Here is a 20,939-nt window from a genome sequence, read left to right on the forward strand (position 1 = left end):
TGCAAAAAGCTGACAACGTTTTCTAGTCACAAATTGCGCTCTTTAAATTCTCCCTCCTGAACAGCCAGACTGTATATGCATGAAGACCCTTAAACGAGATGAAACCAGGATAACGACAGCGTAAGATCACAAGGCCGCAAGTGGCAGATACACCAGCACACAGGCTCTTCCTCCCAGGCAGCTGAGGGTAGAAGCTCGAGTGCTGGAGCGGCCTGTGGCTTCAGTGACCACTGATGCGGGTGAGATGAAGGTGCTGAGCTGGTACCTCCCCACGAGCCTCACCTCGTGGTTCTCACTGCTTTGCCTTGGCAGATACTCTGACGGATGATAGATGCAAAACACAGTGTCCTACACTCTCCACTGAAAACAGCTGTTCAGGTAGCTGTGGTGGAGAGCAGGTTAAGTAATGAATTACGCCTTACGACCCCAATCCAACAAACTGACATCTCCCGTACAATCACAGAATTGTTTAGGTTGGAAAAGGCCTTAAAGCTCACAGAGTCCAACCGTTAACCGACACTGCCAAGCCCACCGCTAAAGAATGTCCCCAGGCGCCACATCCACGCATCTTTTAAGCGCCCCGGGGGTGGTGACCCCCCCAGCTCCCTGACAGCCGGTCCCAGCGCTTGACAGCCCTTTCGGTGAAGATGTTTTTCCTAATGCCCAACCTGACCCTCCCCTGGTGCAAGTTGAGGCCGTTCCCTCTTGTCCTGTCGCTTGTCACCTGGGAGCAGAGCCCGACCCCCCCTCGCTACCCGCTCCCGTCAGGCAGCTGCAGGGAGCGAGAGGGTCCCCCTGAGCCCCCTTCTCTGCAGGCTGAACCCCCCCAGCTCCCCACCAGAGTGGTGCCCCAGCCCCGCTGCCCGGCTCTGGACACGCTCCAGCACCCGACGTCCCTCCTGCGGCGAGGGGCCAGAGCTGAACTCGGTGTTCAAGGTGCAGCCTCACCAGTGCCAAGTTCAGAGACAGAAACACGTACACGGGTCTTCCCATGCATTCACTCTGTAGGTGGTTTTTTTTTTCATGTTTTCAGACCTGACCACTAATAGCTGTTTTCACTTGCTTTCATGAACCCATATCCAGGGCACTCAAATGTAGGTGCACCTTGAGCGTATTACTCATTCAAATTACTCGGTATTGACTTTTCTGGAGAAAAAAATGTAAATATTTTGCAGGTTATTTTGGTCATTAACAGCTGCAGCTTAGGAATAACATGTACCACCATAGTATCCCAAGTCAGCTTCTCTCCCATGTAAACCAGAGCCACCTCTGACGCATTGTGTGCCTGTTGGTGGCTCAGGTACCGCTCTCACTAGCCACTCTCCCAGGCTTTGGGCTGTGAGAAACAGAAGGTAGGGGAAGAGGCACTGGTTCTGCCTGTACGGATGTTACAGAGGAAGGAGAGCACAGGCTTGAAACAAGCGCTTGTTTTGTCAGTGACGTGGAGGGTTGGACACGTATCGTGTGTGGGCTAGCGATTCCAAGGAAACTTACTGAGATTTCATCTTTTGTAATGACAGAAGGGGACCAGGGACATTAACAGGAGGAGGAGTCAACAGACCAAGGCTCCGACTCTTCCACAGCCTCTACATGATGTGTGATCAAAGGCAGTAAGCGACAAGCGAACCTGTGGCACCTGCAGTGACACTTGCATACAGCCACCGGGCAGGCCACCGTGGAAGTCACCAGGTGCTCACACTGTGCTGCTCATGGGTACCAGGAGAAAACAAGCTAACTGCACGCGTGTGCGCGTGTGAAGCAGTTTTTAGTCCCTCTTCCCCACAGACATGGAAGATACGATGCCAGCAAACAGAACTACTTAAAATACTTTAAGTCAGTACTTACAACTCATCTTGGATGTTGTCAGTCAGCTTGAACAGCTGTTCTTGTCCTTCCGCTTGACTTTCCAAATAGCGGGGCAAGAGCCCTTGAGGTCCTCTGCAGCAGCGTGGCTTTCTCACTCTCTCCGCCTGGGTCCTACGTGCAAAATAGATGCAGAAAAATGAGTGCAACAGCAGCGCTCTTCCTTCCACTTCAACCTGTCAGCACACAAAGTTTTACTTATTTGGAAACACAAGGTGTGACGAAGCCTTTAAAAATACAAGGGCTTCACAAATGCAGCATGTGGATTCTGTAGTTCTTGATCTGGAAGGCGTGGTGTCTGCTCATACGGTTTTACATTTCAAAGAAATGTCTCCTAGGTTTATTCTGCAATTAAGGGGCATTGTGCTAAATTAATAGGAAGAAGCAACCTGAACTGAGTATAATGTCTGCAGATTTTGGGATCTATTTATCGGCAGAGTTTTACTGATTGGACTGTTTCTTCTCACTTTTCTACAGAAAATAAGAGTGCATCAACCTAGAGCTCACACTGATGGACAGCGTCAGTAGTTTGAGAACTGAAGGTTCTAGAAATAGGAACATGCAGTTAAGACAAAATAAAAATCCACGGTTAATTGGAGTCTCTGTAGTAGGGTTTAACATACTTTACCTTTCTTGGGTGTCTATTAAAAAAATGACAGTAATAAATAATAAAAAAAAAAGACCCAAGACAGAAAAGACACATATGTGTGGCCTAACAGGCATCAGAGGTTGATACTGGCCACAGTGCTAAAGAACTGCAGGCTAGGTTCCTCCCTTAACAGTATTCTGTTAAAAAATAATATTCCGAATTCCTTTAAGCTTTTGGAACGCCCTACCCCTGAAGACTTGTGTTACAGACTGCCTAGCCATGCTTTAATCTCTGTCCGTTCCCAGCAGCATCACTGGGTCTGCTGCTGCATGCTTTTTCGTATCTCTCTCAGGCTACCGCTGTTAGTAATTTTCCAAGGCAAGCGTACCATTTTTGACCAGTGCTCTCCATTTCCTATCTTGATTCTTTGTAAAGATCCTGTACAATGAACTGCTGCTATCATTTGTGATCAGAAGACAGGGAAAAAGTCCTGTGTAACAACGCATTTTCTGTCTAAGCTGCTTGGCAATAGCACACAGGAGTACTTGCCTCGTAAGCTTTGCTTTCTGCAGATGTTCTCTCTGGAGCCTTGATTCTTTGTCACCTTTCCCTTTCAGCAGTCCTGTCCCAGGCTGGAAACCCATCCACCATTTTAAAATTTGTTCTCCTTCGAGCCTCTGACACCCTTGACTTTTAATGGTGATGATTTTTTTTTTTTTCTGCCCCTTCCCTTCTTGGCTGCAGTAAATGTTACTGGAACAGAATCTCCTACACGTCACTAATGAATTAATACCATCTTTGCTGCTCTCCCGTTGGGTAACTGGCCTCTGTTTTGGCTATTACTGCTCTGTCTGGTATCAACAAGGTATTTTGCAAACAAGGTATAGAAGCCAAAGATACTGGCTTTCCAGCACAGTGGAGAAAAACAAGCCAATTTATATTTTTAATGCATTATGGCTACCTGGTAAGTTCTGATTTTGTTAATGAGATTATTACATCCCTGATCTGCACAACAAATTACAGTGGCTCAGAGTAGTGCTTATCCCTGATCCTCTTTGAGAGAAATTTCAGGAAAGACAAAAAGCTCTTGACTTCACTTCAGCTGAACTATGGTTATGCTAAGATGGAAAGTCAGTTTGTCAGCAGGGAGGATGAAATGAAAAGTGGAAATTCTCCAACTAAAAGAATGTGAAACAGAGCAAGGGCTTAAGAAACCGTAACAAATGTTGTCATTAATAGTGCCAGTATGTCATTAAATGTGACCAGTCAAATTTTCAGTTTTACCTCTGCTGACAGATGTTCTCACTGCTTTACCTGTCCTGCTACACTGCTGCTGCTTTTGATTAGACGCCCATTAGTTAATTACAGCGTTACGCATCTAAGCTAAAAAACGCCAGTATGAAAACTGCAGTTTGCTGCATAAAGGTACTCAGTTTTCCTCATTTGCAAAATGTACAATGTCTTAAAGCCATATTCTTCCATTAGTAGCACTTCCCTGAATCAGAATAACCTAAACACCAGGTAAATAGGTGACTTCCACCACCTATGTATAACTTGACATTATCCCACTGAATAACAGCTGTATGCAGTGGTTAGAACTCGCTGTTAAGCACTATGACTCCAGAGCAAGTCACCTCTCCTGCCCCTTAGATTTTTCAGATATAAACAGGGTTCACCTGTACCAGGCACAGTTACATGGCAGTATTGTTACCATTCTGAACCTGCACCAGAGGAGAAGAAATAACTGCCTGTTTTACCCATTAGATTCTTACACAGTAGTAAACAAAAGTATGTATTTGCCTTCATGAAACACAAAAAGATGAGGCAAATTTCCAAAGAAATTACAGGTTTCCAACCAGTGTAATTCGCATCTTGCTGCTTGTCCTACTTCCTGACTTCCAAAAGCAGTAAAATGGCAAAATTTCGGTTATCCAGGAAGCCCCCATTGGCTCCTAGCACTCTACAGCACCTGTAGCTTCTGTTGACAAGTTTAAAGAGTGAATGTCTGAAGCATAATGTAGTTTTTAATTAACTATCGACCAATCAATAACTTTTTACTTTCCTGTCACAGGTTGAGGAAGGTTAGCCAACCATCCGTATGGGAGTGAGCAACACCACTGCATAATGGCTTTTACATTAAGCACCTTTCAGATAAAGGTTCAGCCGCGCTGTTTTCTCTCATGTCCTGCAGTACCGTAAGGGGTATCTGCAAGGAAAGCGCAGGGCCTCGTAGTCAGGCCTGAGCCTTGGGAACACCAGCGAACACGGGTTTCCAACTGGGAAACTGTTTCCAACAGAACTAGGCACCACAGTGAATTTCTGGAAGGCCTGGCAATTTCCGAGTTGTGCGTTTGGTTCTGGCTGGTTTTCATTTTTGTTTTTAAATGGAAGAAGTACTTAAGAGCACAGTGCTTACTGCCCCACTGCTCCCCCTGCCAAAACGTTCATCCTGGTGATAAAAGGTAATTCCTGTCTCAGTGATAAGAAGGTCAGCTGCTTTTCACTAAATGCCACTAGCACAAGCATAAATTACATTGATTTAGTTCGCCACCCCCTTGGCAAACTGGTCTGTTTGGTCTGGACAGCTAAAAACATTCCACACAACTTGATTTTTTTAATCTAAAAATTTGTTCTACTGTCTCAAGTTACGTTCTGTAAATAATAAGCAACACTGATGAAATACAAAAAGCTGAATATTTGTAAGGCAGAATGAACGGTGGTGTGCCCACATCTGTGTTACATTAAACAAGCACTCAACAGATCTGCTGATTCTTTTTTAATAAGCACACAAAGGCAATACAAGACAGAAATGCCCTCACGTCTACTAGTCACAGCAGGGAAGAGTGCTGCTGAATGAAGACACAAAGAGATTGGAAATGGTGTCAGAAGGTTGAGGCACACACTCCAGTTCTTCACTGTTCAGACAAAGCTGAACCCTGGAGAATCTCATTTCAGATGGCTGTATGCACACTAAAAACAGTTAACAGTGTTAATTGGTTGGCTTTTGCTTAACAGTTCACAGAAATCTTGTGATTCAGTTGACCAGTTTTAAGCCAAAAGTTTTGTAATCAAACAGATCACCGACCCACTGATACAAGGAAGTCATTCGGGTATGATTGGTGATAATCATTTACCAACTTAGACTGAAAGAACTACAAGTTCTTTCTTGTAGAAACAACAAGTCTCTTGTAGAAACAACTACATGTTTTACAGAACTACTTATCTTGTTCCTCCACTACATGTTTACCCCATCAGGTACGCTGTCCGGATTATACCAGGTTCTTGCTGAGGTGCATAAATACACAGGTTTTGAGAACAGTAGCTGTTACTCATCTTTGAGTGTCTTTTGGACCTAACAAATTTCCTTGAAGTGCACCTAGATTGCTTTGACAAAAACATTAACAAAATATAAATCAGAAGGTATCAAACTTTGTGTATCAACAGATGATCATCTGTGAAAACACAACATTGCACTTCTAAAATTATACACAAATTTACATCTTTCTGTTTCCTCAGTATCGCACCCAGAATAATAATTCAGAGTAAAACAGCTATGGGAAATGGAGCTGCTTCTCCTGAGAGAAAAAAAGCAACAAGGAAGAACCCTATGACTGACACAGTGATCACCGCAGCTTTTCATGTAAAATGTGTATTTGTGGAATTTTTCATCTGTCCTTTTGGTAAGAGAGCAGCACTGTCAACTGCAAGCTGACTAAGGAGCCCAACTTGGGCGTGTGTAGAGATTTTGATCCTTAATTGGAATTGCGCAGGGACCCCCCAAATCCTGCACAAATAACAGCTGTAAGTGCAAGGAGATGTGATTTTGGCATCTGAAATAAGTACTTAACGAAGAGGCTCTTCACAGGGCCTTCACCTGCTGCACAGCCTGCCCGTCACCGACACCCCCGTGCGTTCGAGCCGACAGACGCTGTGTGCCCATGAGCCACGTAAGCCCCCCCGAGCTCTCTGGCCGCAGGGCTCTCCCCCACGTTATCATCTTCCTCCCCTAGACCCGGCTCTTGCTGCCAGACCTGCCAGCCTTCATAACGGTGTTCCAGTTTCACAACCCCATCATTCCAACCCGTTTAAAGCAGTAACTTACTGGTTCTGGTATAGCTCAAATTCTGTCAGTGTTTCCATTATAAACTTGTTTTTTCAGGTTTGCATAAAATTTATTGATAAAAGCCTGCTCTGGGCTGTAACTTGGCATACTGACTTCCAGCCTGGGAACAATTTTTATCCCCTTGAAATAATCATAAAACAACCTTAGTTCAAACAAAGGAAAATTGGCAGGTAATACAAGCCCATGAAACAATTCAATTGCTGCTGGTATTCTGAAGAAACAATATCAAACCTGTTACTTACTTGGCTCTGGAAAAAGTCTGCTTCATAAATACAGGGAGGGCTTTGTCTGAGAGGCTTTAGTGCATTTCAGACATTAAGAAGTGACTTAATCTGCTAAATTAAAGGAGGAACAGCCTTACACCGTCTATCATAAAACGCGCAGCAACTGCAATACCTGCTACACTTGTGGGAGCTCAGTGCGGAATTCCACCTGCAGCCTTCCGTAAGTGGCGTCAGCCCATGCACGTGACTTCCACAAAACACAGCACCAAGACAGTACTTGTCTCATAGACGTGTAACACGCGGACAGCGCACAGCATCCTCAGAAGTGCCAGAAACAATTAAATGCTAAACAATATGCGTCTTAAAAATTAACCTAAAAGTTCAGCCATCACAGCAACAAATAACAGACGATGCAGTCGTGCCACAGGATCATAAGGATAACATACAAACGTATGCTGTTCCCGATATAATCTGTATTTTGTATCAGACCTTTTCAAAATACTGAAAACTTCCCGTTATTCTTTCCTCACTGACATACTTGCTTTGTTTCAAATACTGAATGTCCCCCTGAATTTACTGAGCATAAGGGGACTCAGCATTATTTTTTACGTGCTAGTTCTCCGCGTCTGAGAGCATTAAATGACTTGGGCCTAATTTCAGAAAAGCCTGTGACAACCGAGAGTTCATGTTCCGCTGTGGCTGTGCTGGCAGATGTTAAGGCCGTATTTCAAAGGGTAACTACAGCTGCCTCCTTCCCAGTGCGGGACTTCGGGGGTGCAGCTCCCCACAGGCAGGTAACTGCTCGAAGACTTGACGCCTGAACCCAGGGGCCTGGCACAGCTCCGCGATGGCATTCATTCACCGCCTCAGACACAGATGCTTTTAAGGTGTGTTAAAAATGCACATGCAGTGCAGTCAGTCCGAGTGTTGGATTTGGCATTAGAACGTCTCAGTTAGATGCAAGAATGTGTAAAACCATGAGCCAGACAGCTCCCTGCTGACTGCATATCTGAGGAAGCTTATATGCACCGTTTATTCCAGCAAATGCATGGAATATATTGTGCTTGTTAAATGTGTTCCCAAAATGCTAGTTTCAGGCAGAAACATGCACATAAATGGTGCCTAGGGTTAAAACCTCCCACTAACAGTCAAATCCCTCCTTTTTTGAGGGATCTACCAGCTCAGATGCTAAGGACCTTTATCTGACCTGATATACCTTTAGGAGAACTACAGCATGCTGAAGAAGCAACTGTTTATCACACAGGCCGTTCCTGCCAAGTTCTTATGAGATGCAGCTCTTCTCCCCCTTTCCCCTTTCTTTTGTATACAACATCAAAACAAAACTGAAAACTGTTCATTGGGTTTATGATCATACACAGCCTCTTCAGGCTCCAAGTTCAAAAGGAAGTGAGATGAGCTTAATTAAGGTATCAAGAATCCCTTTAAAACCAGCAGATGCACTCACCCAAATGGCACATCCTGATGATGTCCACATTACAAATCCAAGATCTGCGTAAGGTGTGTGTGCCTGCATGCTAGACAGCTGCACGGCACTTACACCAGCCACACTTACATCAGCCAGTCCTCAGCCTCTGGCACTTGCTCCACTGCTGAGTGGAGCAGCTGTGCAGCAAACCAGCTTGTTCAAGCACTTCGATGTCATCAAGCTTAAGAAGTTACCAAACCTAACACTGCCATCTCAGCTTCCAGCTTCTGCCAGACTCTTCCTGTACTGACCACAGTGACGATTACAGCTGTCACCTTAACATTCCCTGTCTCACAGATGTGTTGAAAAATGCTCCCATTCACCTGGCAATTCAATGTAAAAAGCAGGGATTTCTTGCAAACACCTATCTGAAAAACGTGAGCTGAACGTGCCTTAGTGAAGAATAAAGTGCCCAGGGCCACAGCATTTACCGTGCTTCGGGGCACAGGACGAGGTCTCAAGGCTTGTGCATGCAGCCTGCTGCCAGGCAGGGCGGTGTGGGGGATGGAGCGCTGGTGGGTCTGTGCTCGTGTCTGTAGGTCCCGGCAGCACCCGTTTGTTGTAAATGCAAACACGGTCCCTTCACTCCGAGCGTAACAGAGCGTTTCCGTATTCACTCCCGCCGTTCTGGGAAGGCAGCAAGGCCGCGCGCCCGCCCCGCACCAGGACGCACTGCTAGCTGTGCATCCAGGGCTGTGAGAGACCAGCGGTGATGGCTCTACGTGTTTTCTCTTCAGACCCTGCTTTATGAAACTTTCCAGTTGGTGCACCCCAGGCCGCAAGAGGCACAGTGAAGTCCTTGAGCACCGACTTCATCTAACGAAAAGCTACTCATAAAGTTTGTTTTGGTTTTAAAGTTAGCAATTGCAAGAACAATTCAAATCGACTGGCTGTACTTACAAAACTGATAAAAGAGCATTCCACATGTTAACAGCAGCATTAGGTGAAAAAATTATCTATAAAAATACCAGCCACATGCTAAATGAGGTGACATCAAGGCAATAAATAGCTCCATCTGTATGAAAGAGTTTGTAGAACAACCCAGAAGACGTCGCTGAACAAAAAAGCAACTACGGATAAAGTAGTACTGAAGAAAAAGCGGGTTGGATTTTTTTTGTTAAATTATAAAAAAATAAAAATCAGTTTTACATATTTTTCTCAGATCACTTTATAAATCTGCTGCACATTAGAAATCAGACACACGTGTATTTTTTTCCAAGTAAAGCTGAAGGTTTACATTTTTAATAGCAATGTGACTATTTCTGAATGGCAGCAGTATATATTACATGCAGTGTGAGAGGGTTAAACAGGACAGCCTCAACTCTTTATAAACTTTTGCCCTCTGGATATGTACTCATTGGCTGCTGTACAAGACTCGAGCTGTATTACACGCCTTAACGATATGGTTCAACTGTCGGTCAGGCTTGGGGCCTGGCAGTAGGCCAGACCGCAATCAATGGGACACAAACCTCCCCCTTTCAGATCATCACGAAGGCTCATATTATCTCCTTTTTGTCGTGCTGGTTAAATTTATGGAGCAGAACCCTGAAGCTGCATTCCTTGGCCTGGGCCGGCCCACGCGGGCCTCCCTTTGTTTGGTACTGTAAGCGAGGCGTGCTTTGGAGGATTGCAGGGTTGTTAGTTCAGGCACTGACTGTTTGCTCATGACTGAAATGAAAAGAGTTCAGTGGAAGGGCAAAAGGACAGCACAAGTGTAAAACCCCATCCCAGCAGGCCCTGGGCTCCCATCTACAGGCTCCGGACCAGGACTGAACAGAAAACCTCGCTGTTAGTGACACGGGAAAATCTGTCTCGTGACAGGTAAACGGCTGAGCAGGGCTCCAGCACGTACCTTGCCGCAAGGTCCCCTGCTTTCACTAAGCCTGTAATTGCTACAGAAATACAAACCTCCACTAACCTGGCTTCAAATACTGCTTAGGAGTGGGATTAGTTTTAAAGCAATGCTCTGTCTTTTAATTTGAAAATAAAACATGTCAGTACAAATGACTACCTGACCAGCTGCATGGTTTAATACTGTTAAGTGTGCGGAGTAACCTTGGAGAACCTGATGCCATGATATTTCTGCTTGGGAGAAGAACACAGCAATTAATTCTAGTAAAACACAAAACTACTGGAAATGCAGTGTGTAGAGAAGATTGTCATTTTGTATGTAACAGGCATTTCCTGCATCTTTATGTCTGGTCTGGAATGGAAAAAGTCCACCTTTGGGCATGCTCAGATACTCTACTCAAAGATTTACTGCTGTGGGAATTAAAGACTCACTTCTTGATAAAGGTCACAAAATTAAGGACGTAAAGGCGGCTTTAATGTGATCTCAAGGCAGAATTGTCTGGAGTGAAAGTGAATGGAAAGACAGCTTGAAAGATGGTGCTCCAAATGCAGACAAGAGAAAGAAACACATACACAGAAAACCACAAGGACTGTTCCTGGTTATGCACTAACGCAAGGTACCCGTGTACTCATTCCTCGGTACAGGAAGTACCCAGCACTACTGGGACCAGCACAGCCCATTCCCAGAAAGCTGCCCTAGACCTGCTGTACCAGACTTCACCCCTCTGGCACAACACGCAGATGTTTCAGGACATGAGGTCATACAGCCACTGCATTGGCGAGCAGTTCGTGCCACTTGTGCTTTAGAAGGAAATAAACAAATGCTATATTCCTATTGCGCTACGCCAGTTTCAACTTTCCTGCTATTTTTATGAACTGAAAATACTAGTAAGAGGGCCAAAAGATATTATAAAAACCCACAGAATGTGTATTAAATTTTTTTCAATTCTGGGGATCAAGTCCGACTGGTTTAATGCAGTCTGATGATTTGTCCTGGTACATTCCAACAGACACGTCTGTTTTGAATAAAGCTTTTGTTCATTTCTGGTACACATACGCTTTCAACTTATCCCACCTAATTCTAAGCAAGTAGATTTGTGAATGGAAATCGTGAACACTTTACTGCCTGGTCTTCGATGGCTTTAGTTTGTTCTGCTGACACTAGCGCGTGAATGTAACCTTTTTTGAAGTCTCTCCAGTTCCATTCTAGGAGATTCCATTGCAGACTGGTTAAATCTGCAGCGCTCTAATTGTTTCAGCCCAAGGAAACCATTACATCGACTACGCCACAGCGGCAGTATCACCTAGCAGAGCGCCTTATGAGTAAAGATGGATCTAGAAGACACACAAATGCCAGAGAGCAGGAAACACACACCACAGTGAAAGGTGTTCCTCTTACCTTCCGGGCTTGGTGTCCAAAAGCTTTTGCTAACACATAAGATACTTAGACAAAATATGCAGGCTCTAGAAATGCAAGTATTTCCAAAGGATATGATTTTTTTTTTTCCCTGTGTAGATGCATTCCTTTTAGTTAATAGCTCAATACCGTGAAGCAGGCACACAGTATCAGAATTCCACTTTGTGGAGCAAATGCAGTCCTCTTAATTGTCACGTGAAGTGTAAGGAGCAGAATACATCTGTGGTGAATCCAACAATGGATTTACCAGCTCTTTTCAGAAGGAAGTTCGTAATTGTGTATATTTCTGATGGGCTACGCCAGGCTGACACACCAGTGCCTTGCATTTAACCAAACTGGGAATCACTGGCTGCCTACTGCATGTCTGTCTGTGCCGCGGCAGCGCTCCCCAGGCCTTCAGCAGCGCTGCGCCCCCACGACGCCACTGTCAGCCCTCCCTCCTGCCACTGTCAGCCCTCCCTCCTGCCGTAGCCGACCAGCCTAATCCAACATACTGCCTCTTCCTCAAAACTTGCACCTTTTCCAAACCTGTTCCTGGACACAATAAAATCAAGCTTAATCTGGTCTCTGATCTGAACCCAGCCATAGCAGCAGTCCTTTGTTTAATGCAAAAGCAATGCAAGTTTCACTCAATGCAGTACCGTATAATGTGATGTCTGACGAAAGTATAACCTGCCTCTAGTTGTAACATGCCAGGGCACTAGCGAAAATCAGTAAATATTTTGGTTTTGGGAAGACTATCGCAGTAAGAACTCTGTATTCATTCATCTTTTTGAAATTATTTGTTGCTAATAATGAATGGGCATTAAAGAAAAACATAATATCACATTTTATGGTTGGCTAGCTACTTAGCATTATTCACTTTGATGTTTTCCATTTTTGCTCCTTTGTCCTCTGCTCGCAGTGTTCCCTTCTGGTGCCTGTGTCCCGTTCTGTCCCTTAACGAACAGTCCAGATGCAATCAGGATATCTTTCTGCCCTTAAATGTCAAGTTAAACACTGATTTAGCAGAAAGTCTTTCTTACTTACAAAATAGATGCTGGTATGTAGAACAACAGGTCAGTGCCTCATGAAGTCTCCCTTTGCAGTGTTAGCAGACATGGTCCCAATGGTGACTCCAGAGGTCCAGACGAGCTCTAATGGAGCAGCCTCAGCAGCTTCAACCCCTGCACTTGAAAAATCATCCTCTTACCAGTAGGTAAGGGGTTGGGGTCCAGGCTTTCCTGCCTCAGACCCTGCCACTCAAAGGCTAGCTCCTAAGCTCCAGAAGCTAATGAGCTGTAATACATGTAAAACGTAAGGCCTGCATGACTAAATGTTGCCTAATACAAGCCAGTAATATTTTTTTCTGAAACCTCCTATTACTTAAAAACATTGCTATACAGCAGATGTGAACAGAACCACATCTATACAATATTAATCAAGTCTTATGTTGCTGCTGTAGGCCCAAACACTCTGGGTTTTTTCTTCCATACTTTCGAATACTTAAATTGAGCCAGGTTCAAAAAAGGGGACAGAGACAACCAACTGTAAAGACAACTGATTTCACAAATATGCCAAATATAAATGGTATCTAGTAATGCAGACATCTAGCAGTAACCTCCTGGAGACATCCTTCAGATGTGAAGTAAGGTATCTGCAGCAACGCATAACAAGGTGTCAGCTTGGTTCTACAGCAGGTACCGATCCCTGTCCACCCAGCCCCCTAGAAGGGAAGGGAGAGGGGTACGTCAGCGCGGAGCCTGGGCTCCCAGGCCGTGCAGCCTGCTGCCGGGTGCTGCACAGCCAGCAGTGCAGTGTCCTGGGATCTGTGACACTGCTACACGTGCGGCTCTAGACCTACAGACTCTGCTGTAAAATACGATTAAGCAAACTGAATGAAGTTTCAAAGATTCACTTTTCTTTTCCTATCCTGTGGATTAAAAAAAAAAACACAAACAGAAAAATACATGCATCAGTTATTTTCTTAAATGATGCACAGCAAACCCTGCTCTGTCGTGGAGAACAGAGGCTGTGCTCCCAAGGAACTGTAATTCAGGTCTTGGTCATAGAGGGGGAAGGCAAAGGGAAACAACTGAGATGCCCAGGCTCAGTCTTGGAGGGTGTGGAAAACCAGCTGCCACACACACACAGAAGCTCTTGGACTTAACTCTACTATCCTTTATTTGTAAAGTTATATCACTTTGAAAATTACATTTTTATTTCTTGAAATAGTAAGTTTTATTAACTGAAGCTTGACTTTCGAATTAGCCACTATATGAGCACGTGGAGATTCAGAAGTGCAGTGAAAGGCAGGACGGCAGTGCGCGCCATCCAACTCTCCTGATGGTAGGTGCTCTGGAAGAGTAACCACATGCCTCAGCTGCTTGAATTCCTTCCACAGAGCTTCACGGGGAAGTGGTAGAGTGAAATGCAAAGCTATCTTGACAGGATTCCACTCCCAGTCAAATATAATCATCGCATAAGACTTCTCTGACAAAAAGCCCTACTGGTTTCTTGACATACAGCATGTGAGACTTGTTTCTGTGTAGTCTAGGAAAGACTGCACTTCTTTCTACTCTGAGTCATTACTTTGGAAAATAATTCTGAGTAAAAGCAAGAAAAAAATAAATCATTCTTACAGAAAGCTGTAGAAAAGCAAACCATAGTCCCAACTACAAGCCAGAAGTGTCTCATGGCAGTAAGAAGCACTCTTTGAACAGGCAGAAGGAACAGAGAACCATTTATGTTCATTCTTAAGGGTAGCTTCATTTGTTTAGAAGTCGTTTTAGGTCTTAGGTGATGGATTATTGTCTCTTTCTACTTAAACTAAAAGAAGCTGAGGCGCATTTTCAGAAGAAAAATTGAGACTCAGCAGAACTACAGCAAGTTACCAGTGATAAACGAGAACCTGACAGGAGATTACTGACCAGGTGAGACTGGTAACAGAACGATTAAAGCAGGGAGAAGTGTCTACTGAGGTGCTTCAAAATGCACGGGCACAAACCCAGGCTTGCTTAACTTCAAGGATCTAGTATTTGGAGAGAACAAACTGAGGCGTTTAAAACTCCAGCGAGGACAGCAAAGTACTAAAGAACCTGAAGAGGTCAGAAATATGGCAGGAAATGAAATGGGATTCAACCTACAAAATTGCAACCTGCTTCATCTGGGGAACAATAATCCAGAACACAAATATTAAATGACAAGGAGATCTTTGCAAAGCAGTAAAATAAAATAAAACATAAAAAACTCTTGGGGGGAAAATGGCAAGCAGAAAACTGGATATCGATTTGCAACATGATATGGCAGTAAAACCAGCCAACAATTTTGGATGACCTGCAGAGGACAGCTTGTCACAGAACAGGGACACGACGGTCCCTTTTCACGCAGTACTGATGGGACATACAGACTGGGGGGATTTCAAAGTAGCTCAACAGCATCAGTAGAAGAATCTGGACAGACTAATGACAGAAGAATATGAACCCATAAAATGAAGTTTGACAGTGACCGAAGATCTGACACTGAGGAAGAGCCAATGTCTACAGCCACGTAACGGGGCCACAGGAGTAAAGTGGACAAACTTGCTCAAAAGAAAGCAGATCATTTTAAGGACATGTTATCCCACTGGGGAAAAAAAAAAAAAGTGGATATGAAGGAACTTGCACTGCCCAAGTCATTCACAGATTAGACCGATGATTCAGCTAAACTGTCCTTCATGCAGCGTTTCCAGATTTAGACAACACAATGAATACCAGTTGATGGATGTATTTGCTCTCTGGCCTCTAGGAAAATCTTAGGAAGGGCTTGCCAGGAGAAGAATAACATCTCCTTCACCGGAGTCGTGGCCCATACATGACTGACATTACCCTTGAAGTCAGCGCTAGATCAAGGCCAAGGGCAGGATGGAATCTGGGACACACACAGAGGCGTTAAGGTTCAAGCAATATTTATCTGTAAAACCTGAGAACCTTGAGAATACACTCTTTGCAGTGTATCAGCCGAGGTGGTGTTCCATACAATTGGCTATGTATTTTCTACTTCTCAGTGTCACAGGTACTCATGCTCTCAACTCTACTGCTTTTGACCTTACAATCAAACTCCTAGCTAACAGAAAGATGGATGCACAAAGGCAAAAAATAATAATAATTAAAATCACCTGCTGTTGACATGGTCTCAAACAGCTGCACACTTTCAGCTGACGGCATTAAAGTGATGAACAAAAGAACAATTAGCACAGGCTGCTTCTTTCCAGGTGAACTACATTTAAAAGAATCAAACACTTACATAAGGCTTTTCTGTGACCATGAATGGCTCACCAATTTGAAACCATTCTTTCCCAGTACACCCTAGTTCACCGACAGAATGCATTAGAGCTGGGCAAGTCACAAAGTCATCTCCTTACTTCCAAGTTTCACATCACGACTACCGGGAAAGAACACAAACCCTTGCAGCAACAGTTCAAGAACAATCTTAAACTTGCACTGACCTGGCTGAAGCCTGAGAGAAAGCCAGAATGGCAGTTTCCTGCACGACTTGTTAAGTGAGACACACATCTAAATATAAATGTTCTTTACTTGTGCTGCACTAGGACAAAACACGTTTCTAGGAGAGAGCTTTCCAAGCATATCCAGAGACATAACAGCTTTCCTGTCTTGAACTGGTCTTTAAGACTTTTGGCAGTATACGACAAATATGGAAATAATCAGAACTCTTGTATGTGACACTAGAGTACTTGGAACACACAAACCCCACTCAAAAAAAGGTATCGAGTCACAGGCCTTAACTGTTTATAAATGAGATGTATGCTGCATTGTCTACAACTACTTTACATTCTCCTCTGTCTTAAAATTTAGAAGTATTAAGACAGCTTTGTTCATAAACCCCAAGCATAATAAAGTAAACGATTACATAAGAAGTTGTAAGGTGAACCTTGAAAGTTCAGCTTTAAAAAAAAAAATATTTTCCCGTACTTTAAACAAATCACCTTTTATACGACCACCATCAGCTATAAAGCCATTGTCTGCACCCCAGCCGCATTCGGGTGGCTCCACGTCCCAGCACACGGTTCGTGCTAGCTGCACGAGTCCCAGCACAAATCAATACATTCTGAGGCCAAAAGAGACTTGTGTCCCTGTAGCATGGTCACAGTAACGCAAGCTACACAGTGTTCATCAGTGTTCTACTCAATTCAGTAACTTTGCTGGAATTAGAACACGCCTTTTAGGAAAACCTAAAACCTCAAAATTCTTCATCTACATCAAAACTGATCCAATGGTTAAAGTCAAGCAGCTTAAATTCAGGGTTTTTCTAAAATTAAAGCACATAATTACAGAATTGCAAGGGGCCTATAATTTATGTATCATGCTATTTAAATGCAACTGTAATTAACTGGCTGACTCAACTTTGCACCAGTACCGGAAACCTGCACAGACACCGTCAGGCTCAAGATAAGGTCGATGGCTCCTGCCATGCGTATTAACTCTCGTTTTCAGTTGTTCAGAACTACACTTGAGATGTGTTTCTGCCACAAACCGCCACTCGGCAGGGCTGGCCGGGTTGCGGACTCCGCCTGGAGGAGGCTGCATGGCCCAGCCTGCTTAGAATATCCAACTGGAGCCAGCGACTTGGGTCTGGAACACTGCTCTGCTCTGGTTCCAAACCACACATATTTGAACAGTTAACACATGCAGCAGGGGGATATTGGTACACAGCAGTCTCAAAAATGTACAAATCCTTTGTCTTTTTTTTGTAAAATATACCCCTGAAAGAACACTTTGGTCGCTTCATTATATAAGCACAGTAAAAAAAAACCCACCTTACCATACAACATGAGTGCAGGGTTGGTTATAGGAGGTGGTGTGGTTGGGGTTTCTCTCCTCCCTGCCCCTCCCCCCCCCCCCCATTATCTACATATTCTCAAGTACATTTGTTTCTCTAAAATAAGTTTTGCTCTGTTCATCTGAAAAAAAGATTTTGTAGACTGGAGAAGTGTAGTAATTGAGAAAGTTTTTCTTTTGGTGTCCCACCCCCCCCCACCCCCGAAGGTTGCTGGGTCAGAAACTTTTTGCATTGTGTGTGTAGACACTAAAATAATTCACAGTGCTTGTCTACGACAACAGTATTTCAGAATCTAGTGGAAGCAAAAATGTGTTTCAGCTCATCTGTCTTAACCCTGTCTCTTAATTGCCAGTTAACAAGTTAAAGGGAAATGCATCAGGCAAGCAAACACAAGCTAGAGATAAGGCTGGGCAGAGGCGCTCCCACCCCTCCCAGTTGCTGTCTGGTTTGTCAGCTGTTGATAGCATCATTGCTACTGGGTATTCCCCGTATCTCCTAGAAGTGTGTCAAGACAGGAATTTTAAGTATGTGTGTATCTTGAAACAAATTAGAATAGAAACACAGCTCAACTACTAAGACAACTAACAGTACAGCCAGGTACGTACTCCTCACCTTTAAATAAATAATTCAATCTGTACAGCCACAAGGTTAAGACATACAAGCAAAACAGTAGATGTGTTCCCTTGGGGATGCCCTTCACGTTCTCATGTAATTTTGTGTACACAGATGTACTTACCGAACTGGATCCTTGGCCTCTTGGGTTTGCAAATCAAGCCAAGTACCAAACACACAAGATGCGGCATGTGAACACTTCTGTTCTCACAACAAAGTACACCTAGGTTCATTCTTCAGTCTCCTGCACCTCACTCACACTTCATCAAGCTTATTGTTCGTTACTGAAATGCTGACCCCAGACACTTCAGGACTCCAAGTGTGGCACAATAAAACACAGGAAATGGAAAAGCCAAATGGGAAGACAAAACAACCAGAAAACCCAACGTTTTGCAAACATTTTTCTCTAAGCTTTCAACAATAAAGTTTACTTAAGATTTTCCTTCACTTCTTCAGAACGCAGTATCTCATGTACACACAACGGAACTTCTTGGCACGGTACTATCATAAAGTAAACCCCTGGCCACAGAGTAAGAAGGATCTTCTCTTGGAGCCGCCTTTCTAGAACTAGGCCCTTTCTCACTTCCACGCTCATAGTTGGTGTGCATGAACATTCATTTACTTACGACATCGGTCGTTATTTTGTAGAGACCACATCATGCCAGTAACTGAGCACAGGCAGGAAGCCAAAGCCTCTGTGCTGCTGTGCTGACACGTAACATCCACATACGTATGGGGAACAGATAAGCACGCAGACATGGGGGCATATATCCACACTTGCTATGAGAACTATTGTACAAAATGAAAATTAGAAGATAATGGCACTATAGACTGATGCCAGAACTCTTCAAACCTTTGAAGAACTCTTTTTCCACACAGCCAAATGGAACGTGCAGGTAGAGCAGGGAGAACAACTCTCCCATTTCAATTCTGTGGAAGGATTCCATGCTGGAAGTTTCATCTCATTACATACAGCCTCTAAAAAATTTGCTTTAATCTAATGCTGCAGCTTAAGAAATCCCATTTTATGGCGTGGCTTTTCTGTGCAAATTTCAGTCTTTTTATAGTATCGACAAATGGCATCTATTAAAGAAAAAGCCAACTGAAAGCACTGGGCTGCAGCACTAATAACAACTCACAGTCAGTTTGATTAAGTTGTCATTTCTTTGGGTAAGGAAAGATAATCAGATCAGAAACAGCAGCAGGTAATTAATACACATTTTTATAGCATTAAGGATCAGAAATGTGAACTGCTTACTGACCTGGGGCCACTGAGGGTCGCAGTGTCCCTCACCGCCTGTGCAGTTTCCGATGCAAAATCCAGAGCTCCCGCCACAGGTTTGGTCACTGTGCCGACCAGCCCTTTGCCAAGGCCCGATATGAAGCCGCTGACGCCTCCTTCAGTTTTCACACCTTCGACTGTTGAAGTTATGACACTTGTCAGCCCTCCAATGATACCTAGCAGAGACAAGAACGACAAAGTAGGCCAGCAGTATTGGCTCTAAAAATTACAGAGCCTTGCCGCAGCTGATGCTGCCTGCCTACACGATTTACTGTCAAGCTTGACAGAAATGTACTGTGCATTTAGTGCAATACAAAACCTGTTTCAAAACTGATTACATTAGCTAATCACTTTGTACGTGTAGTATACACACAACAATGTCCCACAGAAAGAAATGTAATTCCTTATTAAATATGCATATTTTGAAATATTTCCATACTGTTTTATTTCCCAGCTGTATTTACACAAACAGTTCTCATCTGTTCCTGAGGTGAAGTGGTTACTTACCATGTGACAAAACTCTGTTCCCACAAGAGCTTCTAACAATTTGAGACATAAAATAGAAAAGTGCATTTCTCCACTGGAAAAAAAAAAGTCAATTACTTTAAACTGGCATCGTGTGATTTTAACTGTGATGCTGCCGACAGTCATCTCTGTGCACTTTTCCGTTGCTGGGAATCTGAATGCTCTGAAGAAATCAAGAGCCTACTGTGGCTTCTGAAAACTTGGAACAGTTCGTATTACCTGAGAATATTCTTCACAGATCTCACATCTCCACAATTAGTATATCACAATTTTTAGTGAACTGGCCTAAGCGCTCATTTAAAAACATTTACGGCTATTTGGCTCTTCATCTTTCAGCAGCCAGGTCCTCTTTTTAAGTTCTGTAATTGAAGTACAGACCAGGCAGCATCTCAGCTTCCACACGTGAGAAGGAGAAAGTACTTAAATCACTTCTCTTGAGTAACTAGAGCTTATGGCTAATTCCTACATTTCAACAGATAGGATTTAGCAGTCACTTGCTTTAAAAAAAAAAAAAAAAAAAAAAGAGAAAGAAAAAAAGAAAAAAGCCTAAACAAACAAAAAAACAACCCCAAACCCCCCAAAAGAAACAAAAAAACCTGAATGGGAAGCATATAAAAACTCTACAGAATTAAGACAAAAACAGTCCCGCTAATTACTGGATAATGCAATAGAACAAAGTGCTTTTTTAACTGACTTTTTAGCAAAGACTGACTTATTTCTGATTTTCTGCATTTCTACCAATATGATTTATTTCAGACTTTACAGCACAGTGGGGAGAGAGAAACCTCTCTCACGACCCATTTCAATACCTACGGCAACTCTTTATGACAAAAGTCCAGCTAATGACTTTTGCTTAGCACAGACAAGACTGCCCTGTTGGTGAAAGGCTGACTGTCCTTACACGGGCTGCACCAGTTGCACTAGAAGAATGACATTTAAACAAATGCAGTCACGATGATGCAAAATATAAATATTTGATTTAAACTTGGCTTGTATTAATTTAACCTTCTTCAACAGATAAATCATAACTAAATTGATGTGAGATTCGGCCAAATTAAGATTAGTTCGCTGCCTTTTACACAAATTCACTTCTCTAGTTCTTAGTAGACTTAAAAACCCAAAACAGAACCACAAAATAACCCAACTGGTG

The 20,939-nt window shown here is 43.5% G+C and overlaps 1 protein-coding gene across 6 annotated transcripts in view; it reads right to left on the bottom strand.

Annotated features, from left to right (window-relative positions):
• VPS13D (vacuolar protein sorting 13 homolog D) overlaps window positions 1-20,939 on the bottom strand; it is a 107,576-nt gene that overhangs the window by 6,981 nt on the left and 79,656 nt on the right. For all 6 annotated transcript variants that reach the window (XR_008731233.1, XM_055703965.1, XM_055703968.1 and 3 more), the window contains 2 exons: window positions 19,245-19,440; window positions 1,846-1,977 (listed from right to left, as the gene is read on the bottom strand). Coding sequence is in view for 5 of the 6 variants with exons in the window: in XM_055703965.1 (XP_055559940.1) it covers window positions 1,846-1,977; window positions 19,245-19,440 (328 nt within the window). In the remaining variant the exon portion in view is untranslated. The remainder of the gene's footprint in view (window positions 1-1,845; window positions 1,978-19,244; window positions 19,441-20,939) is intronic.

The sequence above is a fragment of the Falco cherrug genome, chromosome 3 (genome assembly GCF_023634085.1).
Source record: "Falco cherrug isolate bFalChe1 chromosome 3, bFalChe1.pri, whole genome shotgun sequence".
NCBI lineage: Eukaryota > Metazoa > Chordata > Aves > Falconiformes > Falconidae > Falco > Falco cherrug.